The following is a 27,933-nucleotide window of genomic DNA, read 5'->3' as shown; positions in this document are numbered from 1 at the left end:
TGACAGCTGTTGTCAATTCACTGAGTCATTTCAGCATTTTTGCAAATAACTGTCGGGTTTTCACTGAAATTTAACGTAATTTAATTTATTAAGAGTCCACAGCAGGCGTCAGAAATTAGGTTCAACCAGCCAGTTTTTTACAGCTGGCCTGTAGGTTTTCAATGTGTTCTGTTTGTTTCTTTTGATTCCTTTAAGAATAAAATTGATATATAAAACTAGTTAGTTTGGGCTAACAGAACATGAGGCAAATCTTGAGGGGATACTGTTATCTAAGGGGCCAAAATTTTCCACATGTGGCCCATGGGCTTCACTATGTTGGTTAAGCATGTTAGCATGCTGACATTAGCTAATTAGCACTAAATTGGCATAAAAAGTGCAGCTAAGGTTGATGGGAATGTTTTAGCTTTGCAGGTATTTGATTATAAAACAAAAAGTCAAAAGTCATGAAGATAACCAAAGTGATCAGAATTCACCCAGAGGCAGACGTGAATGTTGGGACCAAATTTCATGGCAATCCATGCAATTATCGTTGAGATATTTTAGTCTAGACCAAAGTGATGGACCGACCATCCACCAGACAGACATCATCATCCACGGATCATCATGGAGGTAAATACACTTCCAGATAACTAGGGACCAAAATGCTTATTACAATTTAATTTCCTTTGGTAACATAACTCAAAATAAGGCCTGGCCAGCTCAAACAAAGCAGCCCTGGAGCCATTGAGCTCTGACAGAACAAACAAATGATCCCAAAATTTGTCAAGGACTCAACTTCCGCAGGCCTGATGAGAAACGAAAGGCCAATGTGCACTGACGTGTGTGAATTTTCAGAATGTGTATAAGCAGCAGTCAGACACAAACAGAGAGGGTGATACAGAGGTTGGAGGTTGTTACTGGGGAAAGGGATGTCTGTTCATCTGGACTTGCTGCCATGGCGACCCTAGACAGACAGATGTATAGATTGCCTTTCAACTGCATTTCATTTGTCTTCCTTTTGCACTGCCGCTGTGCTTTAACAAGCACTGAAGCATAGTCTTAGCTTTGCTGATAGACACCCACCGAGCATTTGACAGATAGCAACACCTTACATTTACATAAATGCAGATTCAACATCAACCCATACCAGCACAAAAACTCTACAGGATATTTTGGCACAAAAATTCAAAATAAAAGCGCTTCGGAAAGAATTCCAAGCGGATATCTTGAAGATATTTACTGTAGGTCCCAATTTCACAACGCAAAGCAGGTACAGTAGCAGCTGATGTCATCTTTATTTATACGATTTTTTCACCACATCTGTTCAACGCCAAAAAGTTATCAGGGACAATGCTCCCAGCAGGAGGGGACAGAGTGAACCGCACTGTTTAAAATCCTGGAGATTCAAGGGACAGTGACTCTGAGGCAACTCTTCGGCTGGGAGCATGGCTCCTCTTTTGTTCCTGAGTATGTCTCACCACGTTCCAGCCAGGCACACATGTCGTGCTCTGGCGGGCTCCAGCCAAAATGCCGTAACGTGTGCTCATTGCTTCCAGTTTAACGAAGTCAATGTAGAAAGAAAGAAAGAAAGAAAGAAAGAAAGAAAGAAAGAAAGAAAGAAAGAAAGAAAGAAAGAAAGAAAGAATCAGGTTCAGTTCAAAGATCAAAAGCCAAGTCTGATCAGCTCCTCTACAAGCAGTTAGAAGAAAAGAACTCCACACGTGCACACATTAAGAAAAAAGTCATCAGACGAAAACATACTCTGAATAAAGTGAAAGTCAACTTTAGACTTTGGCATCTTTTTTTTTTTTTCTTCTGAGCGTTTAAAACTCAAACATGAGACAAACATTGTCTTTTTTGTGTCAAAGCCAAGAGTTAAAAATTAAACGTTTATTTACACGATTCCCGTACGAGACTTGGCCTAATTTCCCAGAATCTTGGTTGCTAACTTTCTTCAGCTAAATCAAATGCGTCCAATGAACGTGGAATTACACTTGAGCTGATTGCTACAGGGGGAGAAGTCAATCCGTGCAAAAGTTCAACTTTGGTAAATTGTGATCCGCCAATTTGCATTGTTGACCAATAAGAAGCCATCCTGACGGTGCTGACCTCTGAGCTGCCGTAGCTCATTAGCCGTGCTTCACCTTTCACTTTTAATTCTCCTCCGCTGTTGGAGTGTACACTTCTCCCCCAAAAAAACATGGTCCACAGACTGTTAGGAACAGTGCTTGATGGTACAAGTACCTCTTTAAAACAAAATGTGTGACCTTATTGCCTGTTAGCAACGGAGTTAACAAGCTTTGCTACCTGACAGCTAGCATGTTAGGAGAACTTTTCCCCCCTATAATAAAGGTCAATCATGAGAGTAAAATGCCGTCGTACAGTACAATGGTACATTGTAACTGACAAGTGGTAGCACGTTCCCAGCTGGTTAGCATGTGAGCATTTACCTCTCCAGCGACAGCGGTTCTTGAACCACACATTTCCCAAAGAAGCAATTTTGCTTCTGCCGCTTTATGAGGAGAGCAGGCCTTTGCAGACATGTGGCTGATGTGTTCACAACTCTCTTTGGGATTTTTTTGGCTATTTTTGCTGATGTATAAATGAACAAATATCTGATGCAGTCACACGAGAGCACAGAAAAGTGACGCGGTAATGATGCTTCACTGATTGTTGATTTCTTTCTTTGTCTCAGAGCTCAGGATCAGTTTTCAGAGTGTGTTAAGTGTGTGCTTAGTCAGTTGCATTTTTTTTAGTTTTAAGAGATAGCTAGCCCGAGATTTTGTACAATGGAAGGATTTGAACATCTATTTGAAGTCTGACTATTAGTTTGATCTACTATCTTTGTGAAGCTGGACCCTGGAGCTGGTTGATACTTGTCTAAATATGCGTTTTCTCCGTGGTCATCTCACTGCATGACAGCCTCAGCATCACTGTGCTGATTTGTATGTGGCACACTTAGAGCACTGGCCTCTCAACTGTGAATATTAGTTTCCTAGCTGAGTGACCCACACTCGGAATTCAGTTAAAGCACATACATCCAGTTCTAAATTTGTCCTGAACACACCATCCACAGCCGTCCAGTCAGCCGGTGTAAGTGGGCCAAAGAACTTTAGCGAATGTTCTTGTTGGCAAGCCGGCCTAAATGTCAAGGTTTGAATTTTTTATGAATGAAGAAGCTTTTGTTCATTTAAAACTCCAGAAACTCTTGTGATGATAATCTGGCTGAATTTATTTCTTTCACCTTCTGGTAGCAGTCAGTTTTTTTTTGTTTTTTTTTTGTGATTTTCCATTGAGACTCCAGCTGCCAATGCTTTTGGGAAACCAGGCCTGCAGCGGAAGGCTTTGAATCTTCAAGTAAAGATGTACAAAGAGACACACAAGCACCCGCTGCAATAGGAGAAAAAAAATGGCAAAGGTTTTTGTTTTTGTTTTGTTTTTTAAAAAAAAGAGACATAAAACAAAATTTTTAATGCATTTGCAGCATTAATCTGAAGAGATTATTCTTCCACACAGTGTGGAATTAAGTACATTTTTAATCAATTTTTCAGATTCAAATGTTATATTGCAGGGGTTTTTTCCATAGCATAATCTCAGTGCATTTCAAGCCGTCCAGATTTGGGCAAAATTGCTCAATCGCTTTGTTTAAAACCCTCCCTCAAGTCGTAGCAATGAAGTGTGCTCCCATACTTTAAGCAGTGATTGACATATACATGGTCGGTTTTCAAGACAAAGAGGAGTCCATGGTTTCCTTTTGAGGAGAGCGTCATGCAAACTGCAGCAGGATAGATGAGAAAGAAGCAAAGCACCTGCTCTCTTGTCGACATAGTCTTAGAAGCGGTTTCTTCGCGAACAAGCAGTTTTTAGGCCATGAAAAACAGGAAAGGGATTCTGCTGCAGCCTCGCATCCATTCAAAGTGCTTGAATTAGATAGTTGAGTATAGTTTGTTTTTGTTCTTCAAGCGCAGATATTGTTTTTTCTTTTTCTTTTTTTTTTTGTCAAGGGCAGAGACTTTACAACAACCCCTTTCCTTTTAGTCCCCCCACTCTCAAATCAGGCTCACACTTCCTCCCTTACACAAACTCTCTGTCTGAGAAAAAAGAGAAAGATTACGTTGAGGTGACCACTCCTTTCACCACCGGTTCTCTGTTCAGATACGTGGCCCAGTAGACAAGGTTGAAGGTTCCAAAGAGGACGGGGAACACTATCCGCGACATCTTGTCGATCTTGCTGACGCTGTTGTAGGTCTTCTTGGGGTCCACCATCTTGGTCTCAGAGGCCCGGAGCTGCACCGACGTCGTGTTGGAGATGGTGGAGATTGACACGTCCTTGGTGAGGTTGGGGGTGTAGTTGACGCCTGCTGAGCAAACGTTGTTGGGCTTTTTCGATAGCACCATGGGGTCTCGTTTCTACAGCGGGGCAGATGACATTGAGTTACCGGTGTTTTTCGCCTGAGATAATCAATGTGTTTGATTCTGTCTGGAATGATTAGTGCTTTTACAGCTGAGAAACATTTCTGGCAAAACATTCGAATGAAAGTCAGGGATTGCTGTGTCACTGAATTTCACTCAGGCGTCAGCTTGACTTTTATTTATGATGACTGCAATATGCAGGTAAATGTTTTAAAGCAGCCACTAACAAATGCATGACAGTTTTCCTGGGCCCCTTTGGTAATATTAAAGCAAGTAACTTGTATAATAATCAATGCTGTGAAGGGATTTCAGGCCAATTCACACATCTAAAACATCTTAGATGTTCACATCTTAACATCTCTCATGTGGGAATATCTCTGTAATGTTACATGGATACTAAAGTGATTTCATGAAGAAAAGTTTGACGGTTAGGGAAATATACATTTTCACTCTCTTGCCAACCCTGAGATGAGAAGATTGACATCACCTGCATATATGAATGCTAAACTATGTAGCTGGAGCCAGGAGACACAAAGACTGGAGAGAGGGGGAAATAGCTAAATCTACATACCTCTGTAGACACTGCCATGGTTACATGTGTAGTATTTTAAGGTGTTTTGCACCTAATGTGTAATTTAGTGTCCAGTAGCTGTACCTTAGGGTGCTGTGCCTCCAGCGCCTTCTTGCCATCCCAGGCCCAGCTCCTCTTGGTGAAGTAGTTCACTGTGGCGAACTCAATGAGGGCAGAAAAGACGAAAGCGTAGCAGACAGCGATGAACCAATCCATGGCTGTAGCGTAGGCCACTTTAGGGAGCGAGTTCCTGGCGCTGATGCTGAGCGTGGTCATGGTCAGCACAGTGGTCACCCCTGGGTGCAAACAGAGGCCACGACAAGTTTAAATTGAGTTTTTACAAGCCGGCTGGAAACGAGTAGCAGTCTCCTCTCGCTCAACAGAGGTGGGCACTTTAATAACTCTTAACTTCCAGCACCTGCGGAGCTGCTGCTCAGTGGGCAACGGTTATTATTCTCCCTTGTGTGAACGTGCATGACAGGAATATAACTCAGGTAAATAAAATGTGACGAAAAAAGTAAATGAGTAAACAAGTGGCTTCACTCACCAAAGACAGTCCGCGCTGGAACTGATTCTCTGTTTAGCCAAAACGACACCTGGGACAGGATTACAGTCATGAAACAGGGCATATACGTCTGGATGACAAAATATCCAATCTTCCTCTTCAGGTAGAAGTGGGCCATCATCACTGTGTACTGTCCTGGGGGGAAAGAAATAAATAAAAAGAATAGAAAGTTAGATGAGGACAATAAACAAGGCGAGTGTTTAGATGTCTCTAAATGAATGAGATATGTGCTTTAAGCTGAACCACAGCAGGGTAAATGGTGTAATCTATTAATGTGTGATTTGACCTCCTTACAGCACCGCAGATGTTTGGTCACACAGAACACAATATAATCTTACTGGCTAACAGTATCTAAGATTGTCAAGATTGCACTCAATTATTGAATGAAACAGGCACAAACTATCCTTTTAAAAGTATTCAAGACTCTTCTCGTGCTTCCCCCCAACTCATGTATCTGTCCTCCTTCCTGTAATGAAATAACAAGAGGCGGTGGAAACTGCAGAATGGAAAGTGGCGGAGTTGGAACAGTTAAAAAAAATGAAGCCGGGATGAAGAGATTTCATATTCAGCTGAACACAACGGCGACATTAACCCGACTTCAAATCCATTATTATACTGAAAAATGAGAGCAAGAAGCGTTAATTATTGCAAGGACATGACAATAGATTATTATGCTGTTAATGTCTGGGATTGGACAATGGGGCAATGACAGTCCAACGGAAATCCAGAGACAGAGGAAGTAAGGCGAGAGAGATAGAGAGAGAGAGAGAGAGAGAGAGAGAGGGACACAATATTCAGTTAAAGAACTGAAGATTGCATTTGAGGCTTTAAAAAATCCTCTCGCCAGCAGCAGTTTGCGACTGCAGGCGCTAGTAAACTATGAAAAACCTGATGACTATATTCCACACACTGGGGCACAAGCAGATCTCTCTCTCTCTCTCTCTCTCTCTCTCTCTCTCTCTCTCTCTCTCTCACACACACACACAGAGTAATACACGAGGCTTTCTCCAGGCAAAATCGGATTTTTGAACCTCCCTAATCCCTGGTTACAATCTGCATCCTGCCATCAGTGAGAGAAAGAGAGGGAGTGTGTGTGTGTGTGTGTGTGTGTGTGTGTGTGTGTGTGTGTGTGTGTGTGTGTGTGTGTGTGTGTGTGTGTGTGTGTGTGTGTGTCTGTGTGTGTGTGTGTGTGTGTGTGTGTGTGTTGGGGGGGGAGGCTTCCTGTCCTGGGATCCTCACAGAGCTCGAAGCCACGCCCACTCCACCCTGCCAATCCAGGCGCCGACACGCACACATACACACTCTGAAACACACATGAAGCATGATTTCCCACTGCTGTCAGCCGCCACACACACAGACACACACCTCAGGACACACTCTAAGCCACGGAGAGGGACACTGCTGCTAATCACTGGTGGGATGGAGGGGGGGTGACCGTGTGGACATTTTCTATCTTTTATGCTGTTTTTTCTTTTGTTCTTTGACAGCTATTTGTGGAATAATGATCAGACAGCCTTGATGGGACTGGCTGGGGTGTGAAGGGAAGAAGAAGCAATTGAGAAAATGCACTGAGGGCATCCCAGCATCAACTGACAGCAGCCTGAAAGTGAGGTAAATCAGTTTATTTTGCAGGCGCTCCGTGCACGGCACACTTATCAACATCAGCACCACGGCCATGCCTCGATCAGGAGATCCACAACACCGTTAGTTCTGACTGCGACCCCATCACCTGGGCCCTCTGACGCGCCCATGACTCCAGGCCATCTGGCTCACAACTACCCCATCAACTTCAGGTGCTGCTGACCTGGGACACCCCAGGGTCACCTTTGCCCTTAATGCATGGATCCTGACAGGACTGGGGGAAGAGGAATGAGGAGGAACATGTTCCTCTGGTGGATCTTATTGCTTTTTTTCCAAGGATTTGTATTTCACAATGTCCAAGGAGAACTCCCTTTTATGCCAGAGAACAACGCTGCCATGCTGGTCAACTGGTGAGTAGGAAAAAAATGATTTTTGCTTTTAATTGCGTTGCCTGAAGGGAAACCAGAGAGGTCCAAAATAATGAAATTGGAAATATTCCAAAGCATATTCTTTACAAGCCCTACAAATCCCTACAAACTCTAGATAGAACTGTTGCTATCATACGTTATCTAATTTTGGAGTTGGGGAGTTATTTTAGGATCTTGCTATCTCAGACAGGAGAAGGCATGTCCTTAAAGAAGTCCTTAAAGAAAAAAACTTGCAGACTAATCTCCTCCTCCATGTCCTCAAAGAGGAGTGTTTTCTAAGATTAGATGCGCTAATTAAAGCCTCACAACATCCCATCCGTCCAGTATTTCCAGATATAGACCGCAATGCATGAGTTTTCAAGATCGATGCTCATTATCGACCAATATCTAAAGATAATTTACACAGCTAACATCTTGTTCTTCTGGGATTTTAAGACTTTGAATCTTTGGAAAACCCATGTTTAAGAGTGAAGATGAAGTATGAAAAACAATTTCAAAAGTTGCCCGTTGGCAAATTATGTTGATGTGATGTTCTGAAAATCTCAGAGCTAGAGCCTAAATCCATTAGCCTGCAGGAAATCATTAGCTGACCACCATCTAGATTTCCCACATTTATGCACATACTCAGACTTTGTAAAAACAGGAGAAGTCAGTTTTGTTCTCATTTGGGCCATGCAGCCAGAGCCTGGAGACAAAATGTTGCTGCTTAAAAAAACAACACAAGGAAGGCCGGACAATCATTAATTGACTGCTCTTTTAAATTTCTGGTTTACAAGTGCTTCATTACTTTGCCTAGACCCAATAAAACAGCAGGCGACTGTCAGACTTCTTTTAATCAAGCTGGTGACAGCTTGCCTCAACCTCCCTCTTTATCAAAGTAAGTAAATCTGCAGGCCTTCACAGCAAATGCACCTATTTAGGCATACATTTATTGCCCAAAATATACGAATATGATCATTTTTGACGATGTGCTGCCATGTTGGACCAAGGCAGTCCAGCCATGCTTGGCTTGTAATCGTGAGATCTCACTTGTTATTGTACCTGAGCTCTCCACAGGCTCTTCAGACTTGATTATACTAAAATATTAAACATAGTCATGTTGCAGGATCATGCACTACAAAAGACTGTGAGAGGTGGTTTTCATAAGCATGATGTCCCATCCAGCAGCAGCTGTAAACTGCACACAAGGTGGTAATAATTATACATTTAACGCGATATCTAAGTGTCATATTTGCGTTGTAAAAGTTATTAGCAACAGAGTCAAACACATACAGAGAGTAAATTAACCTTCTGGACAGAATTTGACCCCTGAGCTCAAACTCATCAGCAGTCTCCACCACTGATTTGGACGGTTTCCAGACAAAAGCTTTGAGCTGCATGAATGATGATTTCCTGCTTTTAGTCCTTCGCCTAAGTGGAATTCGCAGATAATGTTGAGCATGTTCTTGTAAGAGTCAAAACACCAGATGGCGGATTGCTGATTTAGCGCAAACAAGGTAATGTCAAGTAAACTGTCTGACATATAAATACATATGAAATGACCTTGACAAGTGATTAGATGTTGAAACTAATGAAAGGAAATTATAGATTAATGTGACGTCTCTGACAACAGTTTGACGCTTATAAGCTTCTTGCATTGAAACAGATCTTTGTGCCTGGCCTGCTATTGTTATCATCAGCACTATCTATACAATGCTGTTGCGGTTTGTTGTGAGTTTTGGCTTGTTAGTTTGCTCCACTGCATGGCCGTTCAGACCTGATCAGTTGACAAATTCATTTATTAAAGTACAGTAGACTGTGTTAAAGTCTCTGGGCATTTGAATAAATGATGTTTTCAATGGTACTGGGCAAGAAAAGCAGAAAAAATGCCAAAGACAAGTAATGGAAGACACTGAACCCTGCAGCGTTTTTGATCCCTACCAACTTGCAAACATGGAGAGCTAGCATGCATGATTTAAAATATACAGAAAAGTTGCTTTTGCAAGTGCTGCATGAGGAAGAGGCTGTCAGGTCTTGTAGATACACAGTGTGTTTTGGTGAGGCACACCAAATGCAAACATAACTTTGTTTATTTGTTCAACATTTATTCCATTTGTCATTTTCTCAGTATTTTTTCATCTTTAAGTGTTGCTGGATTCTGATATTGATCATTTCAGTCACCAGTAGTTAAAAAATAACAGTGTCAGCATCAAAGAAAATATTTGCCCACCAGACATTCGGCCTTTTAGCCAGCCGTTTATCAACTGGTAATCTAACTAACTGGTCAACATGCCCACTGACCAACCATCCAGCCAGTTCAATAACAATTTGGACCTTCAGCCAGGCAGCAGTTCAGTCCTTCAAACAATGAACTCTTTAACCCTTCACTCAGATCACTGAGTCAGCCAGCTATGGCCAGGTTTCAGTTGTGGCTTGCAAAAAAAAAAAAAAAACAGGGGAAATCCACACTTTTAATAATGATTCTACTAGAAACTGGAGGGAAGTGTATTACAGTTTCATTTTACATAAGAGTATTAAGCAGATGCCTTTCAACGCCCCCACCCCCACGTGTCAGAGCAAGGCTGTCCAATCCCAACATACAGGCACACACAGATTTCTTTTTCCATCTGTGTGAGGACATTACTTGAATTTTAAATGAAGCTATTTCCATTATGCTAAACTTCAAAATTAAACATCTCCAATCATAACCTGAAAAACAACTTTATTTAAGCCCTGAGTCTAACCCATAGCTCTGATGTAACTGTCCTCACTTTGTTTTCTACCATTGCTGTGAGGACATTTGGTCAGATAAATGTACCAGAGCACATAGCCACAGACACACAGATACTCAGGGACAGCCAACCAACCAATCCCTCACTGATCTGTGATGTCATCTTCTTATGCAAAAGCTGATGGGTGGTTGGATGGGGGGATTAACCCTAGGTCTCAGGTCTCTCTCTAGCTCTATGTGTGTGTGGGTGTGTGTGTGTGCGTGCACGCGCACGGGCTCATGTGGGGATAAGTGTTGTTTGACAGGGCTGTCCGGGCCTGTAGACAGCTGGTTGTGTGAGGGATAGGCTACTCTCCTCCACTAGCCTCCACTCATTGACTCTGATCTCCTGATAATGTTTCCCACATTTACTCTCTGCCTCGCACGCCCATCTCCCCAGCGTTTATCTTTTCTAATCTAGAATTAGTTACATCACGTTATTTGGTATTTCACTTACCATGCATCAAATACAGTATGAGTTTACTCTGGAAAAAGACGCACAAGAAAAGTGATTAAGCCGTTGGATGGATTTGAAAAAAAATGTTGCGCTATGGAGGTGGTCAGAGGTCCTTTGGGCAGGGTCTGCACTTGAGGTTTCTTCATTTAACTTGAAAGTGATAGGCCGTAAAAAGTTTTTGACTTGGCTCTTGTTGTGCGTCGACTGAGTCAGCCTATTTCAGATAACAGGAATTAATTAACAGGAATCAGAACAGGGCGCCGTTTTTGCCTTGTAAACCCTCTGAAAATGCTGAAAGGAAGATGACTGGAGGATGATGCACTAACAGTGATGTGATGAGTCAGTAAGGAACACAAACAGTGAAAATCAGTCTATAAAACTTCTTAAAATGCGACATGATCCCAATTCTTTGGAATTATTTCCCATTTCACGTTGCGTTCTCTAAACGGTTAAAGGGTAAAGCATTATTCTACACGTGTCTTGATGTCAACAAGCCTCTCAAAATGAGTCACTAATACATACTTTGAGAGTTCCATCTTTTGAAGGAAGACACAGCACTAAGAAATTACTTGTTCTTATATATCAATATAAGTAGCGTAATCAGATATGTCCCACTCTTTCTAAAGCACATGAATACTGTGCATAGTCCTCCATGTATGTTTTTTTAATGCTACAGCATGTGATGCAACAGTGACTTCCTGCTTACACGGTCGATTGCTTTTGAATGGACGGCAGCATTTAGTGAATTACTGGTTTTGAAGTAGCTTGTAGCAGCTAAGAAGGAGGAAGGACGATACACACAAACCTATTGTTGTGTCTTGTACAGCTGTCTGTTTGGAGTTTTAATTTCACAGACACACACTACTCTTTCTTTCTTGCATCGCCTGTGCTTTTGCATTCGTCATAGATTTCCACCCTTTTGGATTACCTAAGTAAGTAAGTAAGTAAGTTGTACTACTCCTGCTACTTTTATACCTGCCACACCTTATTTTACTAATCCTCATTAACTGACAGCAGTACTTACTACAACATACTACGACCATTATTACAGTAGCCTTTATTTATGTTCCTCTACCTCTGCTTGTGTGTATGTCCTCCGTGCCGGCAGTTTGCCCGATAAGATGGTACTGGTTGAGTCTGGAGCCGTCCTCTGCCACCACCACAGATTTCGCAGCTCCCTGAGTCCAAGTGTAGACCACCTCTGACACCGGATAGGCATCTGAGAGACAGAGAGATGACTTGAAATGAGCTTGTGAATTGAATTGAAAACACAGGAACATCCAGAATGCAAGTTAAAGGCCGGAGAAATTGATGCTTCTTTTTTAATCACAGCAGATTTGTAACACGTTACAGTCACTTTTAGCCCCGTCGTCGCTTGCATTGCGTTTGTGTGTTTATTTGAGAGAGTGAGCCTGTCCAGCACTTTTTCATTAGACGGCAGGCTTGAGGCCAAAAACAGAATTTTGCTTGCATGCCTGTATATGTGTGTGGGTGGATATTTGAGCGTATTTTTGTTCAAACCACACTTCTGGGTCAGAGGTGAGCTCCCCCGTCAGCAGGAACCAGACCGAGTCAGATTAACCATAATGTGTTGCATCACACTTGTGATGAAAAAGAGAGTCCAAACTCTGGAGCCTCTCCCGCTAGTTCATTTCTTCATGTTAAATCCGCACAAACACTGGATATTGATCCATCATCTGCCCCCTAGTGAGGGCTGTATTCTGAAAAGACATCTCTCATTCATCTCTCTGAAGCTTTAGCTCTGGAACGACATGTTTATTGTCTTTATCTGCTGTAATTCAACTGGAGATTCAATCCAAGTTCAATATTTAGTAGAAAAGTTGATGACACTTTACATTAAGGATGCATGAATTAACATTGGTCAGTGCAGTAATCAGCCTTAGCTAACAGTCAATTAACAGTTATCTAATGTGTCAAGTAATTATTTACTAATGGTGCTGACTGATTACGGTCACCTGTTTTGGCATGTTTTGAGAATTTGCACACATAAGATTTTGAAAAATATAATATAATAATATAAATTTATAATAATATAAAAGATCTGTTTTAAAAAATAGACAGTCTGGAGGGGAAACTGGGAACAGAAATGATCTGCTAAGAAGAAAAATAATGAGAGAGGAGAGCCGCATCAGCCCACTTACAGTAGATGCTCAATTTCATTTCATATTCATTTTTTTTATTTTGATGTTCTGTAAAGGAGGCAATTTAATACTGGGGAGGGATCAGATTTCCCGCCATGACAAGCACCACTTTCACTTTTAAAAGAGCACATGCGCAGGGAATTTCAGTGCAGCCGAATGTCCTTTTATCACCTCCAAACTTCTGGAGGTGAGAAGCAGACAATTATGTACATTAAATATCCATGAACTGAATGCAGGACAAGCCAAAACAGCACTGAAACAGTCAAATGTTTACAAATTATTTTGCTGACTGTCAGAAACACTACTTAAACCCTTGGCTTGGACCTGTGTGGGAGGGCTGCCATTGTTTATTTCTGTCCAGCAGATAACATCCTAAATTGAGTGTTTCCATTCTGGGTGCTCACTTAAAAGTTGGATAGTTCTGTACAACGTATGTAGTGTTTAAATTTGGGCACTGTCAGGCCATAGGCCAGGACCTTAATTGTAGGGTAGTTAGATTGGAATAAGGGATTATTGGTGAATTTCATTACGCAGCGGGAGAGCTAAAGACTTTGGCAGGCAGGACAGTGCACCTGTGCCAAGTCTTGAACAGTTCGCGCTTAATGCTTTGCTGCTCGCGTCTTATGTGTGATTCAAGGGGAGCTACAACTCAGCCGAACTCATCAATTACTCTGCAGTCGCTCTACACACTCTGAGTGAAGCTGTTTGAAATATTAAATGCAGGGGATTTCTCGAGCCAGAGATGCCTTTTTCCTCAACGACACAAGTTAAAGACAAATTAATATTTAATGTGTCGATGTCTATTATTGGAATGTAATGCTGGACAATCAAATGTGAAGGAGGTCTTTCAAAAGTAATCCAAAAAAGTGACAAGGCCGACTGATGCGCTGAAATGGAAAAACAGGAAGTCATCATCTCGAAACACCAAATTAGGTCGCTTACCAGTGTCTTCCAAAATGACTGATATGACATTAAGCTTCTTTTTTCCATCTGTCATCCCTGTGGTTAAGGTTTGGCTCAGCTTAGGCAACTGAAGCTACTTTCTTTTGGCTAATATAATTAGCTGACTAGCTGATCAAATATGTTGAAAGCTTCATTGATCCTCTGGTGATGGGCACCGCAGGAGGAGTCTGACTATGAAAGCGCTCAAGTTTATTTCTAAGAGTTTCTCACACATTCACATCTGAGAATACAAGAGGCTCCAAGAAGGACAGCAGTCACAAAATGATTCACTACTACATATGTTCAGCTGGATCATTGTGGGTTGAAGGCAAGACAGGCTGAGAGATGACTCATCAGACCATATTTTACTGTTTTCCCACAGCTCGGCAGTCACGTTTTGCGCACCTCACATCATCACCTGCGTCTTTATGCGCTGATTCAGGGAGCAAGCTGTGTCTGTTAGTTGGACCAACTGCGCTGTCTATTGTTACTCGTGGCCACGGACTGCGCCTCTAACTCTGACCTGCAAAGCCATTTTGATCAACTTTGCAGCCCAAGAAGCAAAAGTCACCTTTGAATGACATGTTGAGATATATTAAAGTGTAAATTAGTTTACTGCATTCATTTCAACATGAATATTAATAGTAGATGGACAGACAGTCACATTTAGTACACAAATACAATTAATTTATCCATCAACTGTAAAATAATTCAAATTCTAAAGTATAACAAGTGTAATATCTGCATTTTTAGGTACTGGTTCTATAGCAATACTTTCTGGGTAAAGCAGTCAGCTGAAAAGGCATAAGATGAAAGCATTATAACTGTTTTAAGTGTTATGCAGTTTGCATGCCAGCCTGAAAACCCTTTAACTCTTAAAACCTTTTTTCTCAGCTTCACTGCGTCTGTGGTCACTGCTCTCTGCCTTTGTAGGCCAGTAATGAAACTAAAATCATGACATTCTGAAAAGAAGAGAGGGGATGGAGAGATTTGGTGACTTTTTCTTTTTTCTTTTTTTTTACACTGGGGATTAATTTTGCCCATTTTCATTACACCGGATGTTGTCTCCTTTCATCCCCCACTGATGACAATAGTAAACAGTGGATACAGTCAAAATACTGTTTAGTGTTGTCACGGATTACTGGACTAAAACAATGTTTGTGTCAGGCACTTCAGCCATTTTGTTTATTTGAAGAAAAAGGATTTTAGTCTGTTTTGCTTCCTTTTGCTATGCAGCTTTAACTGTATAATCATGTTGTGATGATAGCAGAGCCCATTAGCTGCAGTGGATGTTTAGCCGCGTTATGCCACCTGAGGACAAAGGCTAAATCAGGAGGTTGTCAGGTCAGATAGAGGGGCCACAGTTAATCCCAGCGCGACAACAGAGAATGAAAGAAAAGATAAGAATATACATGAAGCCAACTTGTGAGTATGCAGTGCGGCCATCAACACATTATTCCTATTATACACTTACACCTCTCACCTGTAGGGCAGTGCACCGGGGCGATTATGTTGGTGTCTGCCATAGGAAGTCCCATCAGCTCCTTACACTATAATTGGATTGCAGTCAAAAGTGCTTCTCTTACATACTGAATGCGGCTGGACCGCGTCTCACAGAAAGCTGGGGATAAGAGCCTCATCCTTTTAGCCCAAGAGGCTCCCGAGATGTGGCATTTGGCCAGATCAGTCTTTAAATACCCTCAGGGCCACTCAGGTTTCTATACGTGTCCTCGCTGGTAGGACACACAGACAAGCCATCCTGTTAAGAAGGCATTGGGGAAAGCCCTTCCGATCATTGGCCTAATTGAGTGTTGGGGAGCACGCAGTAATCTTCTCTTCTGTTCTCTTCTCTCAGTGACCAGTTCTCTCTCCTCTTCCTCATATGGTGCTTATCCCAGTGGGCTGATGATTGAAAACTAAACAAAACAGCACCATAGTGCAGTCCTCCTTACTTACTTCCTACATATTGAATTCATAAGAAATAAAATGCACCATTGCTCACTTCATTGCATTGAGTGGTTTTGCTGCTGCAGCCTTACTTTGTCTGAAATAACCAGGAGCTTAACTTTAGGAAAATACAGCTCTATGATGCTGCGTCATTACTGGCACTACAAAGCATTTTAGCTAAATGCCAAACAGTAGTTTAGCATTTAGCATTGTACTGTAAATGTCACCTGTAGCCGCAGCGGCTGCTGTTCAGTCAAAGTTGCATAGTCTTGCTTTAAGTGAACTTGCCAATGATGAATTTAAAGTGAGGAGAGCAAACACAGAAAGTAGATAACGACTTTTCTGCAGCAGCATTCGATCAATTAGCCAACATTTTCTAAAACGATTCCTTATTGTTCTCTAAATCTCGATTAAACATTTGCATGATTCATTGTGGACGTCACATAATAGCTGCGATTAGTATATAGCGAAGGGACAAGGTGAATATAAAAGTAGATTTTACTCACAGCTGCCAAACTTGAGAGGGCAGGCGTGTGCATCCATGGGGAAATCCTCCAGCTGCATGGGGCATTCTGCTGATATGGTCAGTCTGAGGCAAAGCACACACAATATATCCATTTAACACGTAGCAAGGTCTTACTTTCGCAGTCACCATTTTATAATTGATACGTTGTGAGACAGGGAAATGCTGCGTTTCAGATTTTCTTTCACACGCACCATTTAACCTTTAAACTTTTCAGTGGATTTCTTATACAGAGCTGTACAATTACAGGAAGAGCTACAACTACTGTCACTGAAATTACAGGGCTCCAAAAACAGGTCAAAGCATTACTACCTTTACAATGATAACCACTAAACAGCCTTAGAAAGGACATAAAGTCATGAAGGAGAGAGATCTGGAGCGTATATGTGGGAGTTTTCTCTCAAAGCAGCAGAATGAGAGTACAGTTCCATGCATGACGCATGCAAGTGCAATATTTCCCTCTCTCAGTGACACTGGTATACAGAGGCAATACTGCCACCTAGTGGTCACAGGCTGTCATTTGTCTGAACACAACAGCTATTTTCTAAATGATCCTCGGGGCAAACTCTCATGCAAGTCCTTCATCTTGCCCTGCCAATCACCTGTCCATCCAGATCACTGGAATGCGAATGTGAAGACGCAGTCTGAGCTCTGCCTCCGTCTGAACGTCATTTGAATTGCTGACTGCAAACTGAAGGCTATCTCCTGCTCCACTTAGTTTCGTTCAATCAGACTATTTAAATCATTCGCACAGAAAATAGCTTTTCAAATCAAATTTTCTGCCTGTCATTCACAGTCATTAACGGCTATCATTTTAGCTGCTGTGATGGTACCTCCCAGTGTCCTGAAAGAACCTCAAGATTAGCGAAATCAAGCATAGAACCTGAGCACACGCATCATAATTCTTCATTATTATTATCATCATTTATAATCAAGTTTATAATCAAGTCCCTCTGGGTATTATTGTTCATTGCATGATAAATAGTAAAACAATGATATGATGATGTGGACTCACTGAGCTTAATGAAGGAGAATTAAGTGGGCACAAATATACCTTTATTTAGCTGTCTCTTAGCATCGGCATTCTCCTTCAGCCATTCAGGCATGTGAGCAACCCCAACATTAGCAACAGAATGAGGTGAATTACCTTTCATTTTCCTTCACTGAACCATATTATTATCTTAATAACAACTGTGTCACTGAGATGTGGCCAAATCCTCTTGGGTCATGTTTTTTTTTTTTTTTTTGCTTCAGAATCTCTTGGGTGTACAGTATGCATCTACTCCAGGAGGTTTCCCAATTATATCATTAAAGTGAACAGAGCATAACAATGTGGGATAAGGGGCCACCTCTAGTCCCTACAGAGTGGACTGTTTTGGGCCTCAGCTTGCTTTCCACATCAGTGCAGGATTATCCAATTACATTATTGTGCCTGAAACAGCTGAAGGATTGTGCATGGAGGAGAGGAAAGAGTGTCTTTGGGATAAATAAATGAGAACATGGCTGTTGGCTATTATGCCATGGTCTAATTATTCATGTGGCCTTGTCCCACTCACAGGGATGCCTGTAAAGTAGTTGTTTTTAATTTGGGGTGTCTTGTGATTTGTCTCTTAAAAGTCAGAATCTGTGTGTTCCAGTGCAGAAAGACTTTAAATATTGGTGGTAAAACAGCAGATTATAATAAGTTTCATGATTCAGCTCAGCCTGTTTGGACGGAGCAGAAGGCAGGGGGTCAAACCTCAGAAACACACCAGCACGCAGACCTTCACACCTGTGGGAAATCTGAAGTTTTTACGTCTGACCTTGCAGAAAAGTTAAGACGGCAGGACAAAACGGAAAGGGCTGACTTTTGATTTCAGGAGCTTTATGCTGTGTTAACCACTGAGCCACCACCATGCTGCACCATCTGTCTTTTCACACTAACAAGCACATTTTTCACCCCTAACTTGTATCACATACAGTCAGTCTCATGAGTGCTGGGTTTATAGAAAAAAAACAAAATCTGAACAGTTCGACGTGTTAATGGATGACAGCTCAACTGTCTGTAATGATAATGGGATGTAATGCACTCGCTCTGTAGTAATATAGCAGTTTCAACCTGCTGATAAAGCGTATGTGTTGCAACCTCGTATCTGGCTATAATGGGCCACCATCAAGCCCATGTGCATTAAGCTTGCTGAGGATTGTAAGAAGGGGTATTTTATGAATTATCCATACAGACAAATGCATAGACCCTATGAAAGCAACCGCTCCACCTCACGGTAATGCTTTCCAAACGATGCGGCGCCACAATCACGTTCAGTTAGTGGAGCGTTCGTTGACCCCCTGCATGATGAATGTGTGTGAGAGAGGATGTAATGTTTGTAATGTGCACTTACATGAGTTATCTCTGCTTGTTAGTGTGTATAATACATGTTTTCAGAGTAGTATCTGTGTTGAGTGTGTCTTGAGTGAATGAGGGATGTGCATGTGTGGCGCTCTGCACGTACTCCATATACCGGATGCTTTATGCTATCAAAAAATATGGACGTGCTTACAGTACCCACGAGTGCTTCTCAAATGTCAACTGCTTCCTGAACATCAGATTAATAATTTATTTAACTGCATTTACATATATTAGGAAATTGGGATTTTTTTGCTCTGAAAATGTAACTTTGAGCTCATAATATAAGGTATGCAGTAATTAAGCCATCTTGTTATATAACCCTAATGTTCTGGTAGGGGTCCTGCACACTTTTAACAGTTTAAACATTATAAATTAGTCTTAAAAGTCCTAATTTTAGGACTATAAGCGTGATTTTAAACAGATGACATGTTACAGACAATGACTCATTACTTCTGTTTGCAGCTGTAAAATGTGGTTAAATATGTGAATGCATATGCTTTAGCTAATAATTAAGTCTAACAAATAAGTATCTTTGGCTTAGTGCTATCTGAGTTTGCTCTGACATGAAGTTATACATCTCTTTGGGCGTAACTGATCCAAAACATGTGAAGTATGATACTATGGGACTTCAGCACTTTTCTACATATCGGGTTTACTTAATACTTGAAGGAAACCAAAGCTTGTTTTGTAGATATCACCTTTTTACAAATACAGCAGTGGACTCTGTGGGACCCCACACAATTAAGAAATAAAGCCAATGTCATTAAACACGAGCATTAATAGGATCGTTGGGTATAGCTGGATGAAAGGCTGAATGCAGAATACAGATTGTCATCAAGTTTTGGCCTTATGTTAATATTATGCTATGTAAAGCGAAACAAAACAAAAACAAAAATGCTGTTGAGCTGACTGTGACCTCCAAGTTCCCAGATGGCCTGCGTGTGCATATGTGTGTATAAGCGTGTGCTTGTGCAGGAAATAAAACCAGTGCTGCTTGTGGTTAAGCTCCGCTGGTAATGACAAGCACAGTGCTGCAACAATTAGACGATTAAAAGCAACCGAATCTGATGCCATTTTTAGATTATGGAAGCAAAAGCTCTCTCTCTCTCTCTCCATCTTTACATTCAGATATAAATACATGTATGCATAGATTTCCATAATATTACACATATGGAAATGAACACACAGACATTCATGCAATCCCTGACTTGTTAAGCCTTGAGGTCAAAGTTGAGCGTCACTACAACTGATTAGTGCAGAAAACATGTTTGACTCCCATGGTTTGCGTTCATGTGTGCGCCTGGTGCGTGTGACAAAGACGCGTCTATAAATAAGCTCTTCTTTGGATATGTATATATGTCAGGGTGATTGCATATGGATAATCTGTCCTCCATCCAGCACTATTCTCCCTGTGGGTGCCACTGGTATCAGATAGAGTGCTCTCATCCGTGATACAGTCACTCTTAAGTCCTGCAGCTACAGTAACTCCTGAGGATAAGCACAGCATTATTCTAATTCTCCGGTCCAAAGGTCACAGTGAGTCCTGGTGGTTACATTGACGTTCCACTAAACAAAAACAACAATTTGTCCCTCAGAGGGCTGTTATTCTCTCCTCAATTGAAGTGGAGAAGATTTTATGTTTCCATTGCCGTGTAAATACCGGTGGTTTAGTTTATAGTGATCACCATCTGGTTGTTGGCCTGTTTCCGTCTTTGTTTTTCTAATTTACCACTGCATTACTGCCAAAAACTAGAGTTCACAATGAGGCTGCTTTTCATAATGGATGATAACCTGCTGCGGTTTTTCCTCAAAACCCTACACTTAAAGAGACACTTATACACACTGATATTTATTTTTATTATATTTGATCCATAATATCTCAAACAGAAAGTTGAAAGGGTTAGAAAAGATACAAGAATTTAAAGAAATGCTTGCAAAATTTGCTGTCCACTGTACTTTGCTCTCACTGTAACATGGACTTCAAATGAAATGCCTCTGATTGACCACTAGGTGACACTGTTCTCCTACAGTCTGAGGGCTCCTTCATCTCTCTGAGTTCAAAGCTGGATTGTGTATTGCTTGGCCTTGCTAGCTGTTTTCTTCATTTCGATGTACTTTTTCTTGTACTAACCTCCACTTAGAGTCGTGCTGTGCATGGAAGGGGGAGGTGTCCTCAATTCGTGTAAGGATTTTGAGACCCAGGAAGCATGGAACACCTTGAACTTCTGTACTGTGCAGACAATTCTACTTCTCTAGTGCCACCGGGTTTATAATTAGGGTGGTTATGAAGCATAGCACTTAGCTGCAGTGTAAAAAGCCAAAGCATTCATGCAAATCAGCCACGCCAGAGGATAACATCTGTGTTATAACCTACCTCATAGTGTAAAGCAAAGTGCCGTCATCCTTCAGCCTCAGCAGCTTGTTGGGCGTGGTCATGTTATGAGCAATAGACTTCTTGCCGTTAAGGAAGAAGGTGTCAGGGGTCCAGATGTTGCTGGCCAGCAGGTTGTTTAAAGGCAGCATCTCCATGGGCCCTTTGAAGCACAGACGCTCGTCCTTCCAGCTCTGACGGAAGAACACGTCTATGGTGTATTCCTGAGACACAAGCAAAAGATGGATTTCAGAGGGTTCTGCTGGGAAAAAGGCAAGAAACAGGAGCATCAGCTTTGCAGCTTTACTCCAAAGTAGCAGTGAGAGGTAATGGTTTGGACCCAGAAGCCTTGTGATGTGATGTCAGTGAACTGCACTCTGGTCTCATGTGTACCAATTGCTATATCCCAAAAGATGCCGAAGGCAAAAGATCCTCCTCAAAAGAGATGGTTCCCCGTTTCTCTCTTATGCTTTACAACATCACTTACTTTGGTGCATTTACCCAAAACAAGAGTTTAAAGATATGGTCTCAGTTTGTGTTTTCGTGACTTTGTCGTAGTGTCATTTTTGTTTTTTAGACTCAGAAAATTGTGGACTTTTAAGCAGAAATCTTCCTTAATTGAGCTCGAAATGTTGTTTTCTGGCATTTCCTCATCACGTTGCAAAGAAAGTAAATAAACTGAGACAGGCAAAAGCTTATTTAACTCGCGTCTTTACAGTCAATTGTCAATCAGTACAAAATTGTCAAACATTGCACTAACTCCTTAACTCCTTTATGCTTCAATAAATCCAGTAAGATTTCACAGATGCGGTGATCAAACATTGGGTGTAGAGATCCATCATAAATTAGCTTGTGTGTGCAATATCGACACGCCTGAAGATTAAAAAAAAGAACACCCAAAACAAATGAACAAGACACAAATACAATACTCCATCCCACAGAATAATGACGCCGTTAGCACACTGACATAGAAGCTTTTAAGGACCACAAAACCATTCAAGTCTCATGCCACATTTCATTAATCAAAGTAGTGCCCACGTCAATACCTTTTTCAAGTCAATTATAGGAAAGTGGCAAGTTTGATCACTGCTGTGTCAAAGTGTGCCAGGGTGTAATAGAAGATTTAATGAGAGCGATTTAATGCGTTTTGCTATCCAGGTGGAACCACATAGTTCATAAGAGAATGGATTCATAAGGGGATGAATCATTTGGAACAAGTTGGAATGGGCCAGCCACATCGCATTAAATCTTAAAAGTTTAAGTCGTCCACATTCATACTGTCTCATTTACAAGGAAAAAGAAGCAATCTTCAAAGACACAACTAGGACATGAGTGTACTTCTAACAGGAGCAGCGCTGCCAGTCTCATGAAATGTAAATATATGTTTCCGTCTAAAAATACCTACAGTAGCCTGGATGGGCTTTGGAGACGTGTGTGTTTGTGTGTGTCCAGCACAGTGTATCTATAGTGTTTGCTTTTGATCAACTCACCATCTCTGTGTCAGACACCGGGCCAAAGCTGGTGACAAAAATGTTAGTCTTGATCTCTGTGACATTCTCTGTTGAGAGGGAACAGATGAGAAGGTTTGAGGCGAGAAGAGGTCAGAAAAAGGCGACGAAAAGCAGTGAATTTAAGTGTAATGAAGCACATTTTTAAGTGAATTTGTCATTCGCAATTCAATGTCCTCTCCTGGTATTTGAGATGTTCCTCCCTGACCACAGTCACATAAAAGGTGTGTTAAGATTGAAATTGAATTCCGCTTTCTGTATATATTTTGTATTCTAACTGCTCAGTGGTGTCTTTCCTACCATTCGGTGTCATCATCGATTAATCCACCAATTATTTCCCAGATTAATGGTCATTAAGTCCGAGGCCATGCCTTCAAATATCTTAAAACCCTTAAATAATCAATTTACAATGGTTTAAAGATTAAAAATACAGCAAAATTTTACATCAGAGAAGCTGAAGCAAGTGAATGTTTTTCAGTGTTTTTGCTAAAAAAAAAATAATTAAATATAATTGATCAAAATAGTTGCAGATTAATTCTCTCGGTCAGCAAATCAACTAATTGCTGCAGATCTCGTCAAATTAAAAGGATATTAAGAAAATAGTGAGCCGTTCAGTATCAGTTGTGCTGTTCCAAAACTTTGATTGTAGCAACAGAGTACTCTGGGACTTCCTCAGTGCTCAGACCAACACGCACATTTCCACGATTTCTCCCACATCTTCTGAAGATGATCTGCCACATCACTTCTGTCATTTGTACAAGCAAAGCCAACAAAATCTCCCTTATGCACAGAAATTTGGTGCTGGCGAGCTGGGATTGGTTGTGCTGTGGAGAGCAGCTTGTTGAATGCTGAGTGAAGGCCTGAATGTTTTTCTGGTATGTATTTATAGGCTCTCTTGACAAGGGTAGCAACCGTTACCAGGATGTGAGAGCAGGCTTTTGCCGTGACACGAGCCACTCGGCACGAACAAGCTTTGTTTCTTCCTACAATGGGACATGTACTGTACGTAAGTCAAATGAGGACCAGTGTCACGAGGACAAAATAAAAAGCTTGTTGGAAATTGGTGGAATAAATGCAGTTAAGTGCCAATCCATTAGTGAGCGAGTCAGGAATGGCGACAATGAAACGCTTTCCTTTCAGTAGCTCATAGAAAAGAAAATATCCATCTTTGAATGGCAATTTGTCGGCTCTCAAGGTTATCTCCTGTTGCCAGGGTGAAGAGCGTGAATAAAACACCACAGCACACTGAATTCAGCCAGTGTTGAAGATGACTTGATTGATTTATGCTCCCTGCCGCACAAGAAAAGGCCGCATGCATTCATGATCCTCGGTTCAAAAGGAATCGCAGCGCCTGACAACGCTTGTTGTGCGTTCACCTTAGTCAATGTAGAAGCAAAATTAACATCTGCTTGCACAGTTTCTACCCCTGTATCGGCCAGTCTACTAGCATTTTCCCAGGAATCAGTGCATGAAATCGCAGCGGGGCGCTGGGCCTCCCACAGAGTGCAGGTTAACGGGTTAGGTTAGCATGCTGGGAGGCTCTACTGTGGCATTATGATATTAAAATGTAAGATTAATGCCTTGTTTTCATTTAAGGAGGCTCTGACTACGCTAAAATTTGAAATGAAGAAAAAACTGGTCCCCAGCAAACCTCCAAGCCCCGGCCGGAGCCTGTTGTCATAACCATCAAGGAGCCCATCCAGGATCCTGGTGAAAACTGTGCTGTTGTCGTTGGCGGCTGCCTCCTTCTGAGCCTCTGAGGAGGACTGGCAGAGACTAGGAGAGGAGAGGAAACAAGAGTAAAGAGACCCTTAGGAGGAACAACATCCTGACGTCACAAACTGCAGGACGTCAAACATGACACGGTTATTGTGATTAATTAGCTTCCCGCATTAAGGACAGGCTTGTTGTGATTAATTATTGAACATAAGGACTGCTTACAACTACCAGTAGAGATAATTAAGGCTTTGACACGTGATCCAAATATAAACAAATGAGCTCCCCTTCAAAATATAGCAAGAAGCATTATGCCTTGAGGGCAAGCACCTTCTCTAGGGCTTGAAAATGAGGAAAATTACCTCTCTTCTTTTCTTTAACAAAGAACACTGCATCCATGCGCAGGAATTACCAGGGAGAGACATGGAGGACAAGGTTACAAGCTGGGTTTTGAGCATGTGATCCAAAAGCCATTGATCTACTCTGATGAGAGTGGACTATTCCAGTGATTTACTGACAGCATTGCCAAAGATCTTTTTTTTTTTACCTTTCCTGAGTGCAGGACAGCCACTTAAGCAGTGCTGTAGCAGAGTGCTGCTCGGATATGCGATCAATCAAGAGAGGAGGGCAGAGCTGGCAGGAATCCTCAGCAAAAATATATATGAATATCCAAGAGTTTCATTTACAAAATTGCAGATGGAGTAGTCACAATTTGTGACAATACTGCTGAATGCACTGGAAAATGCAACTTACAACTGAGCAAATGGCAACTTTAAGATATTTTGCTTTAATAATACAAGTAGGAAGCTTTAAGCTTGGCATTTCGGAGCAACCAGATTTATTCTAAATGTTCAAAATGTGTCTTGTAGTTTACCTATTTTGGCATCCACACAGGAGCAGGAGGGAAAGGATGAGCCTTGCCATGACTGAATTCCTGCTCACGTTGTTGTTTTTAGCTGTAACACACATCCATGTACAGAAAGAGGCAAAGAAAAATGAACAAAAATGCATCACAAAATCAAACATCCGAACAGCCATTCCAAAAAAATAATGCTATCCCGCTATATCCTGAGCTAAAAGGTGTAGCAATCTTAATAAGGCAGCCCCTAACTCACACAAAGAAACTCTTTACCCCGCTGCAGACCATTACAGGAATCACTAAATCAAGCGGCGGGACAATCTCAGCCCAGCAATCTGCAACTCTTTAACATCCAAAACATCTGCCTCACCAGCACCTGGGATGCCATAGAGAACAAACATCAAAACAGCTGTTTCCTGCATTCTGATCCCCATTGTGTAGAGGTTCCGCTGCATTTGAATCCAGCGCAATACAATTCATATGGGCCACCCTCCCACCCCCACCCCCCCTTACCTCTCCTCCACCATCACCCTCTCTCCATCACCAAAAACATGAAACTGCATCTCTATTTGCCATGCTGTGGGTAGTCATTAAAAAGCCTGAGGAGGGAAAAAAAAGGGGGGGGGGGGTACCTGAATGCAGATCTATCACCACCATGTTTTTTTGGAGGGGGGTTGGCTTTTTTTCCTCAAACAGCGACTGGAGGCTGGGGGTCTCCGCCAAACCTGGACGGTTCAGTCACCTAATCTCCGTGCCTGTCGGTTGTCTCCCCCTCCTTCTTCTCCTTAGCTTAGCTCCTTCTCTCTGTGTCAGCGGCTCCCCATCAAACGGTGTTGTAGTATCTGTCTGGTCTCCTCCTACAGGCTACACCGCCTTCCTCCTTCAGCGCCTGCTGCACCGCGTCTCCTGCATCGCCTCCAGAGGTGTTGCAGCAGCAGCAGCAGCAGCAGCATCACACGGGCTGCCTCCTCGGTCTTGTCCGCCAGCCTCGAAGGAGACCGGGTTCACTCCACATTTTTTTCCGTCTCCTTTGCTGTACCGCCTACTGCCGGTGCGAGAGAATGAAGTGCTGCAACAGAGGCTAATAATTTTATAATAGGTGCTCCCCATTGGTTGGTTGGGAGGAGGAGGCGCACCGGCGGTGCAGCTGGGGGGGAAAGTCAGATGTTAACAAAATCAGGTGCGGGTTTTTTTAAAGCATGTCATTGAACGCAACAGCAAAAATGACGTTTTGTCTGTAAGCGAGGCAATTAAAGGAGCGCGTACCTGTCAAATGAACTCAAGTAGGCCCATTTTTCATGGACACCTCTCGTCCTGGTCAAATGAGCTCATTTTTAAACTGGGTGACGTAAAGAAATAATATTTTCACACATTTGCATTTTTCGGGTGGCAGAAGCTGGACATTATCACCATTTGTCCCATGAGTTTTAGCTGACCTTTTCAACGGTAATTATAAGGAAATATCCCTTATTCCTGGCTGACTATTTGAAGTGTTTATCCATGAGTTTAGACAGCCATTTCAACAATTTACCCATTGCCTCTATCCATGACATTTCATCCATGAATTTGCTTTGCGATGTCAAACACTTACCCATTAGGCTACTTGTAGCCATTCAACAATTTATTTCTTACTTTTAGCTAACTGTATGTGGGACTGTTTCAACCATTTATTATTTTGGCTATTTTAAATATTGATCCATTACTTTTAACAATTCCAACTATTTAACAGTTATGTGTTGTCATTACTTTTAGCGTTTATATAGCGACGTTATTAGCTTAGGCTACTTTTAGCTATTCTGAATCTCTATCCGTCACTTAAAGCTATTTCATTTTACAGTTATCTATTACTTTTAGCTAAGTATTTTAATTTCATTTAAATCATTTCTCCATTACTTTTAGACTGGCTTTCCCACACACTCTTATTTCCATGTCCTGTAGTTGAGGTATTCTACAAGTTTTCACCTTCACGTTGACGCAGGGAGGCGGGGAATCATTTGCATATACACTCATTTAAATGACGTGTGCTCACGATTTTACAATCTTAAGGAGGTGAACGACCAGTTTGTGTGGAGGGGAACTGAGAGCTGTTTACTACGAGACCCCGAATTGTTCGAGTGAAATAAAACAAAACCAGCGGAAGATCCAGAGGTGTCGGTCTGTATTCGCACACTGTAGCTCTTCCCTTTTCAATTCCTCCTCAATAAAGTCTCCAACCAAAGTTGCTATCATCCTTACGTTTGCCATAAGAGGGTAGCCGAGCTCCACGTTTCGTCGACGGCAATTAGTGCCTGATATTTAACCTCCCTCCGCTTTCTTGAATCCGTCTGGAGGTGCAGCGTGTGGACGGCAGGCACGAAGCGCCCGTCTGTCGCCTCGGGAGGCTGATTTCAGCACCACGCCTGGTGCGGACAGCTCCTGCACAGCGATGACCGCTGTGTGTGTGTGTGTGTGTGTGTGTGTGTGTGTGTGTGTGTGTGTGTGTGTGTGTGTGTGTGTGTGTGTGTGTGTGTGTGTGTGTGTGCGGGGTAGGGGTGGGGGTAGGGGCTCTCCTGGAGGAAATTGACTGCCTTTCAATATTTCCCCTCCAGGCATCCCACTGTTTTAGATTCCTGCTTTACCACAGGCGACAAACCTGCGTAGAAACAGCAGCTAAACAGCCCACACAGATCAATCACCTCGCGTAACAAACCGCGGAGGGTCAATCAGTCAAACAGACAAACAAACAAACAAGGCTCACAAACTTCTTCTGAGATGTAAATAAAAAGTGAAGCGAATA

At 42.0% G+C, this 27,933-nt stretch overlaps 2 protein-coding genes across 3 annotated transcripts in view; one reads left to right on the top strand and one right to left on the bottom strand.

Moving 5' to 3' along the window:
- Positions 1-1,794: 1,794 nt before the first annotated feature.
- LOC139327904 (gamma-aminobutyric acid receptor subunit alpha-5-like) lies at positions 1,795-26,798 on the bottom strand. Its single transcript, XM_070957926.1, has 10 exons — positions 25,790-26,798; positions 25,173-25,254; positions 24,234-24,358; positions 22,565-22,632; positions 21,078-21,298; positions 16,301-16,383; positions 11,819-11,962; positions 5,511-5,663; positions 5,048-5,259; positions 1,795-4,389 (listed from the first exon to the last, which is right to left on the bottom strand). The coding sequence occupies exons 1-10, from the start codon at positions 25,812-25,814 to the stop codon at positions 4,090-4,092; spliced, it is 1,413 nt and encodes a 470-aa protein (XP_070814027.1). The 5' UTR covers positions 25,815-26,798; the 3' UTR covers positions 1,795-4,089.
- LOC139327903 (gamma-aminobutyric acid receptor subunit beta-3-like) overlaps positions 7,017-27,933 on the top strand; it is a 58,379-nt gene continuing 37,462 nt past the window's right edge. For both annotated transcript variants that reach the window (XM_070957923.1, XM_070957922.1), the window contains exon 1: positions 7,017-7,519. In XM_070957923.1, coding sequence (XP_070814024.1) covers positions 7,368-7,519 — 152 coding nt within the window. In that variant the 5' untranslated portion in view covers positions 7,017-7,367. The remainder of the gene's footprint in view (positions 7,520-27,933) is intronic.

Source organism: Chaetodon trifascialis, chromosome 24, assembly GCF_039877785.1.
Source record: "Chaetodon trifascialis isolate fChaTrf1 chromosome 24, fChaTrf1.hap1, whole genome shotgun sequence".
Classification (NCBI taxonomy): Eukaryota; Metazoa; Chordata; class Actinopteri; order Chaetodontiformes; family Chaetodontidae; genus Chaetodon; species Chaetodon trifascialis.
The sequence above is the reverse complement of the archived record's forward strand: the minus strand, read 5'-3'. Positions and strand labels throughout refer to the sequence as shown.

What these genes read in the sequence shown, in the direction of transcription:
- LOC139327904 (XM_070957926.1), bottom strand. Translation starts at nt 25,814, where the DNA reads ATGGTGGTGATAGATCTGCATTCAG. An exon ending in CCCTCTCAAGTTTGGCAGCT is followed by an intron (nt 11,963 to 16,300) that starts GTGAGTAAAATC and finishes TCTGTCTCTCAG; the next exon opens with ATGCCTATCCGGTGTCAGAG. An exon ending in TCCAGCGCGGACTGTCTTTG is followed by an intron (nt 5,260 to 5,510) that starts GTGAGTGAAGCC and finishes GTTTGCACCCAG; the next exon opens with GGGTGACCACTGTGCTGACC.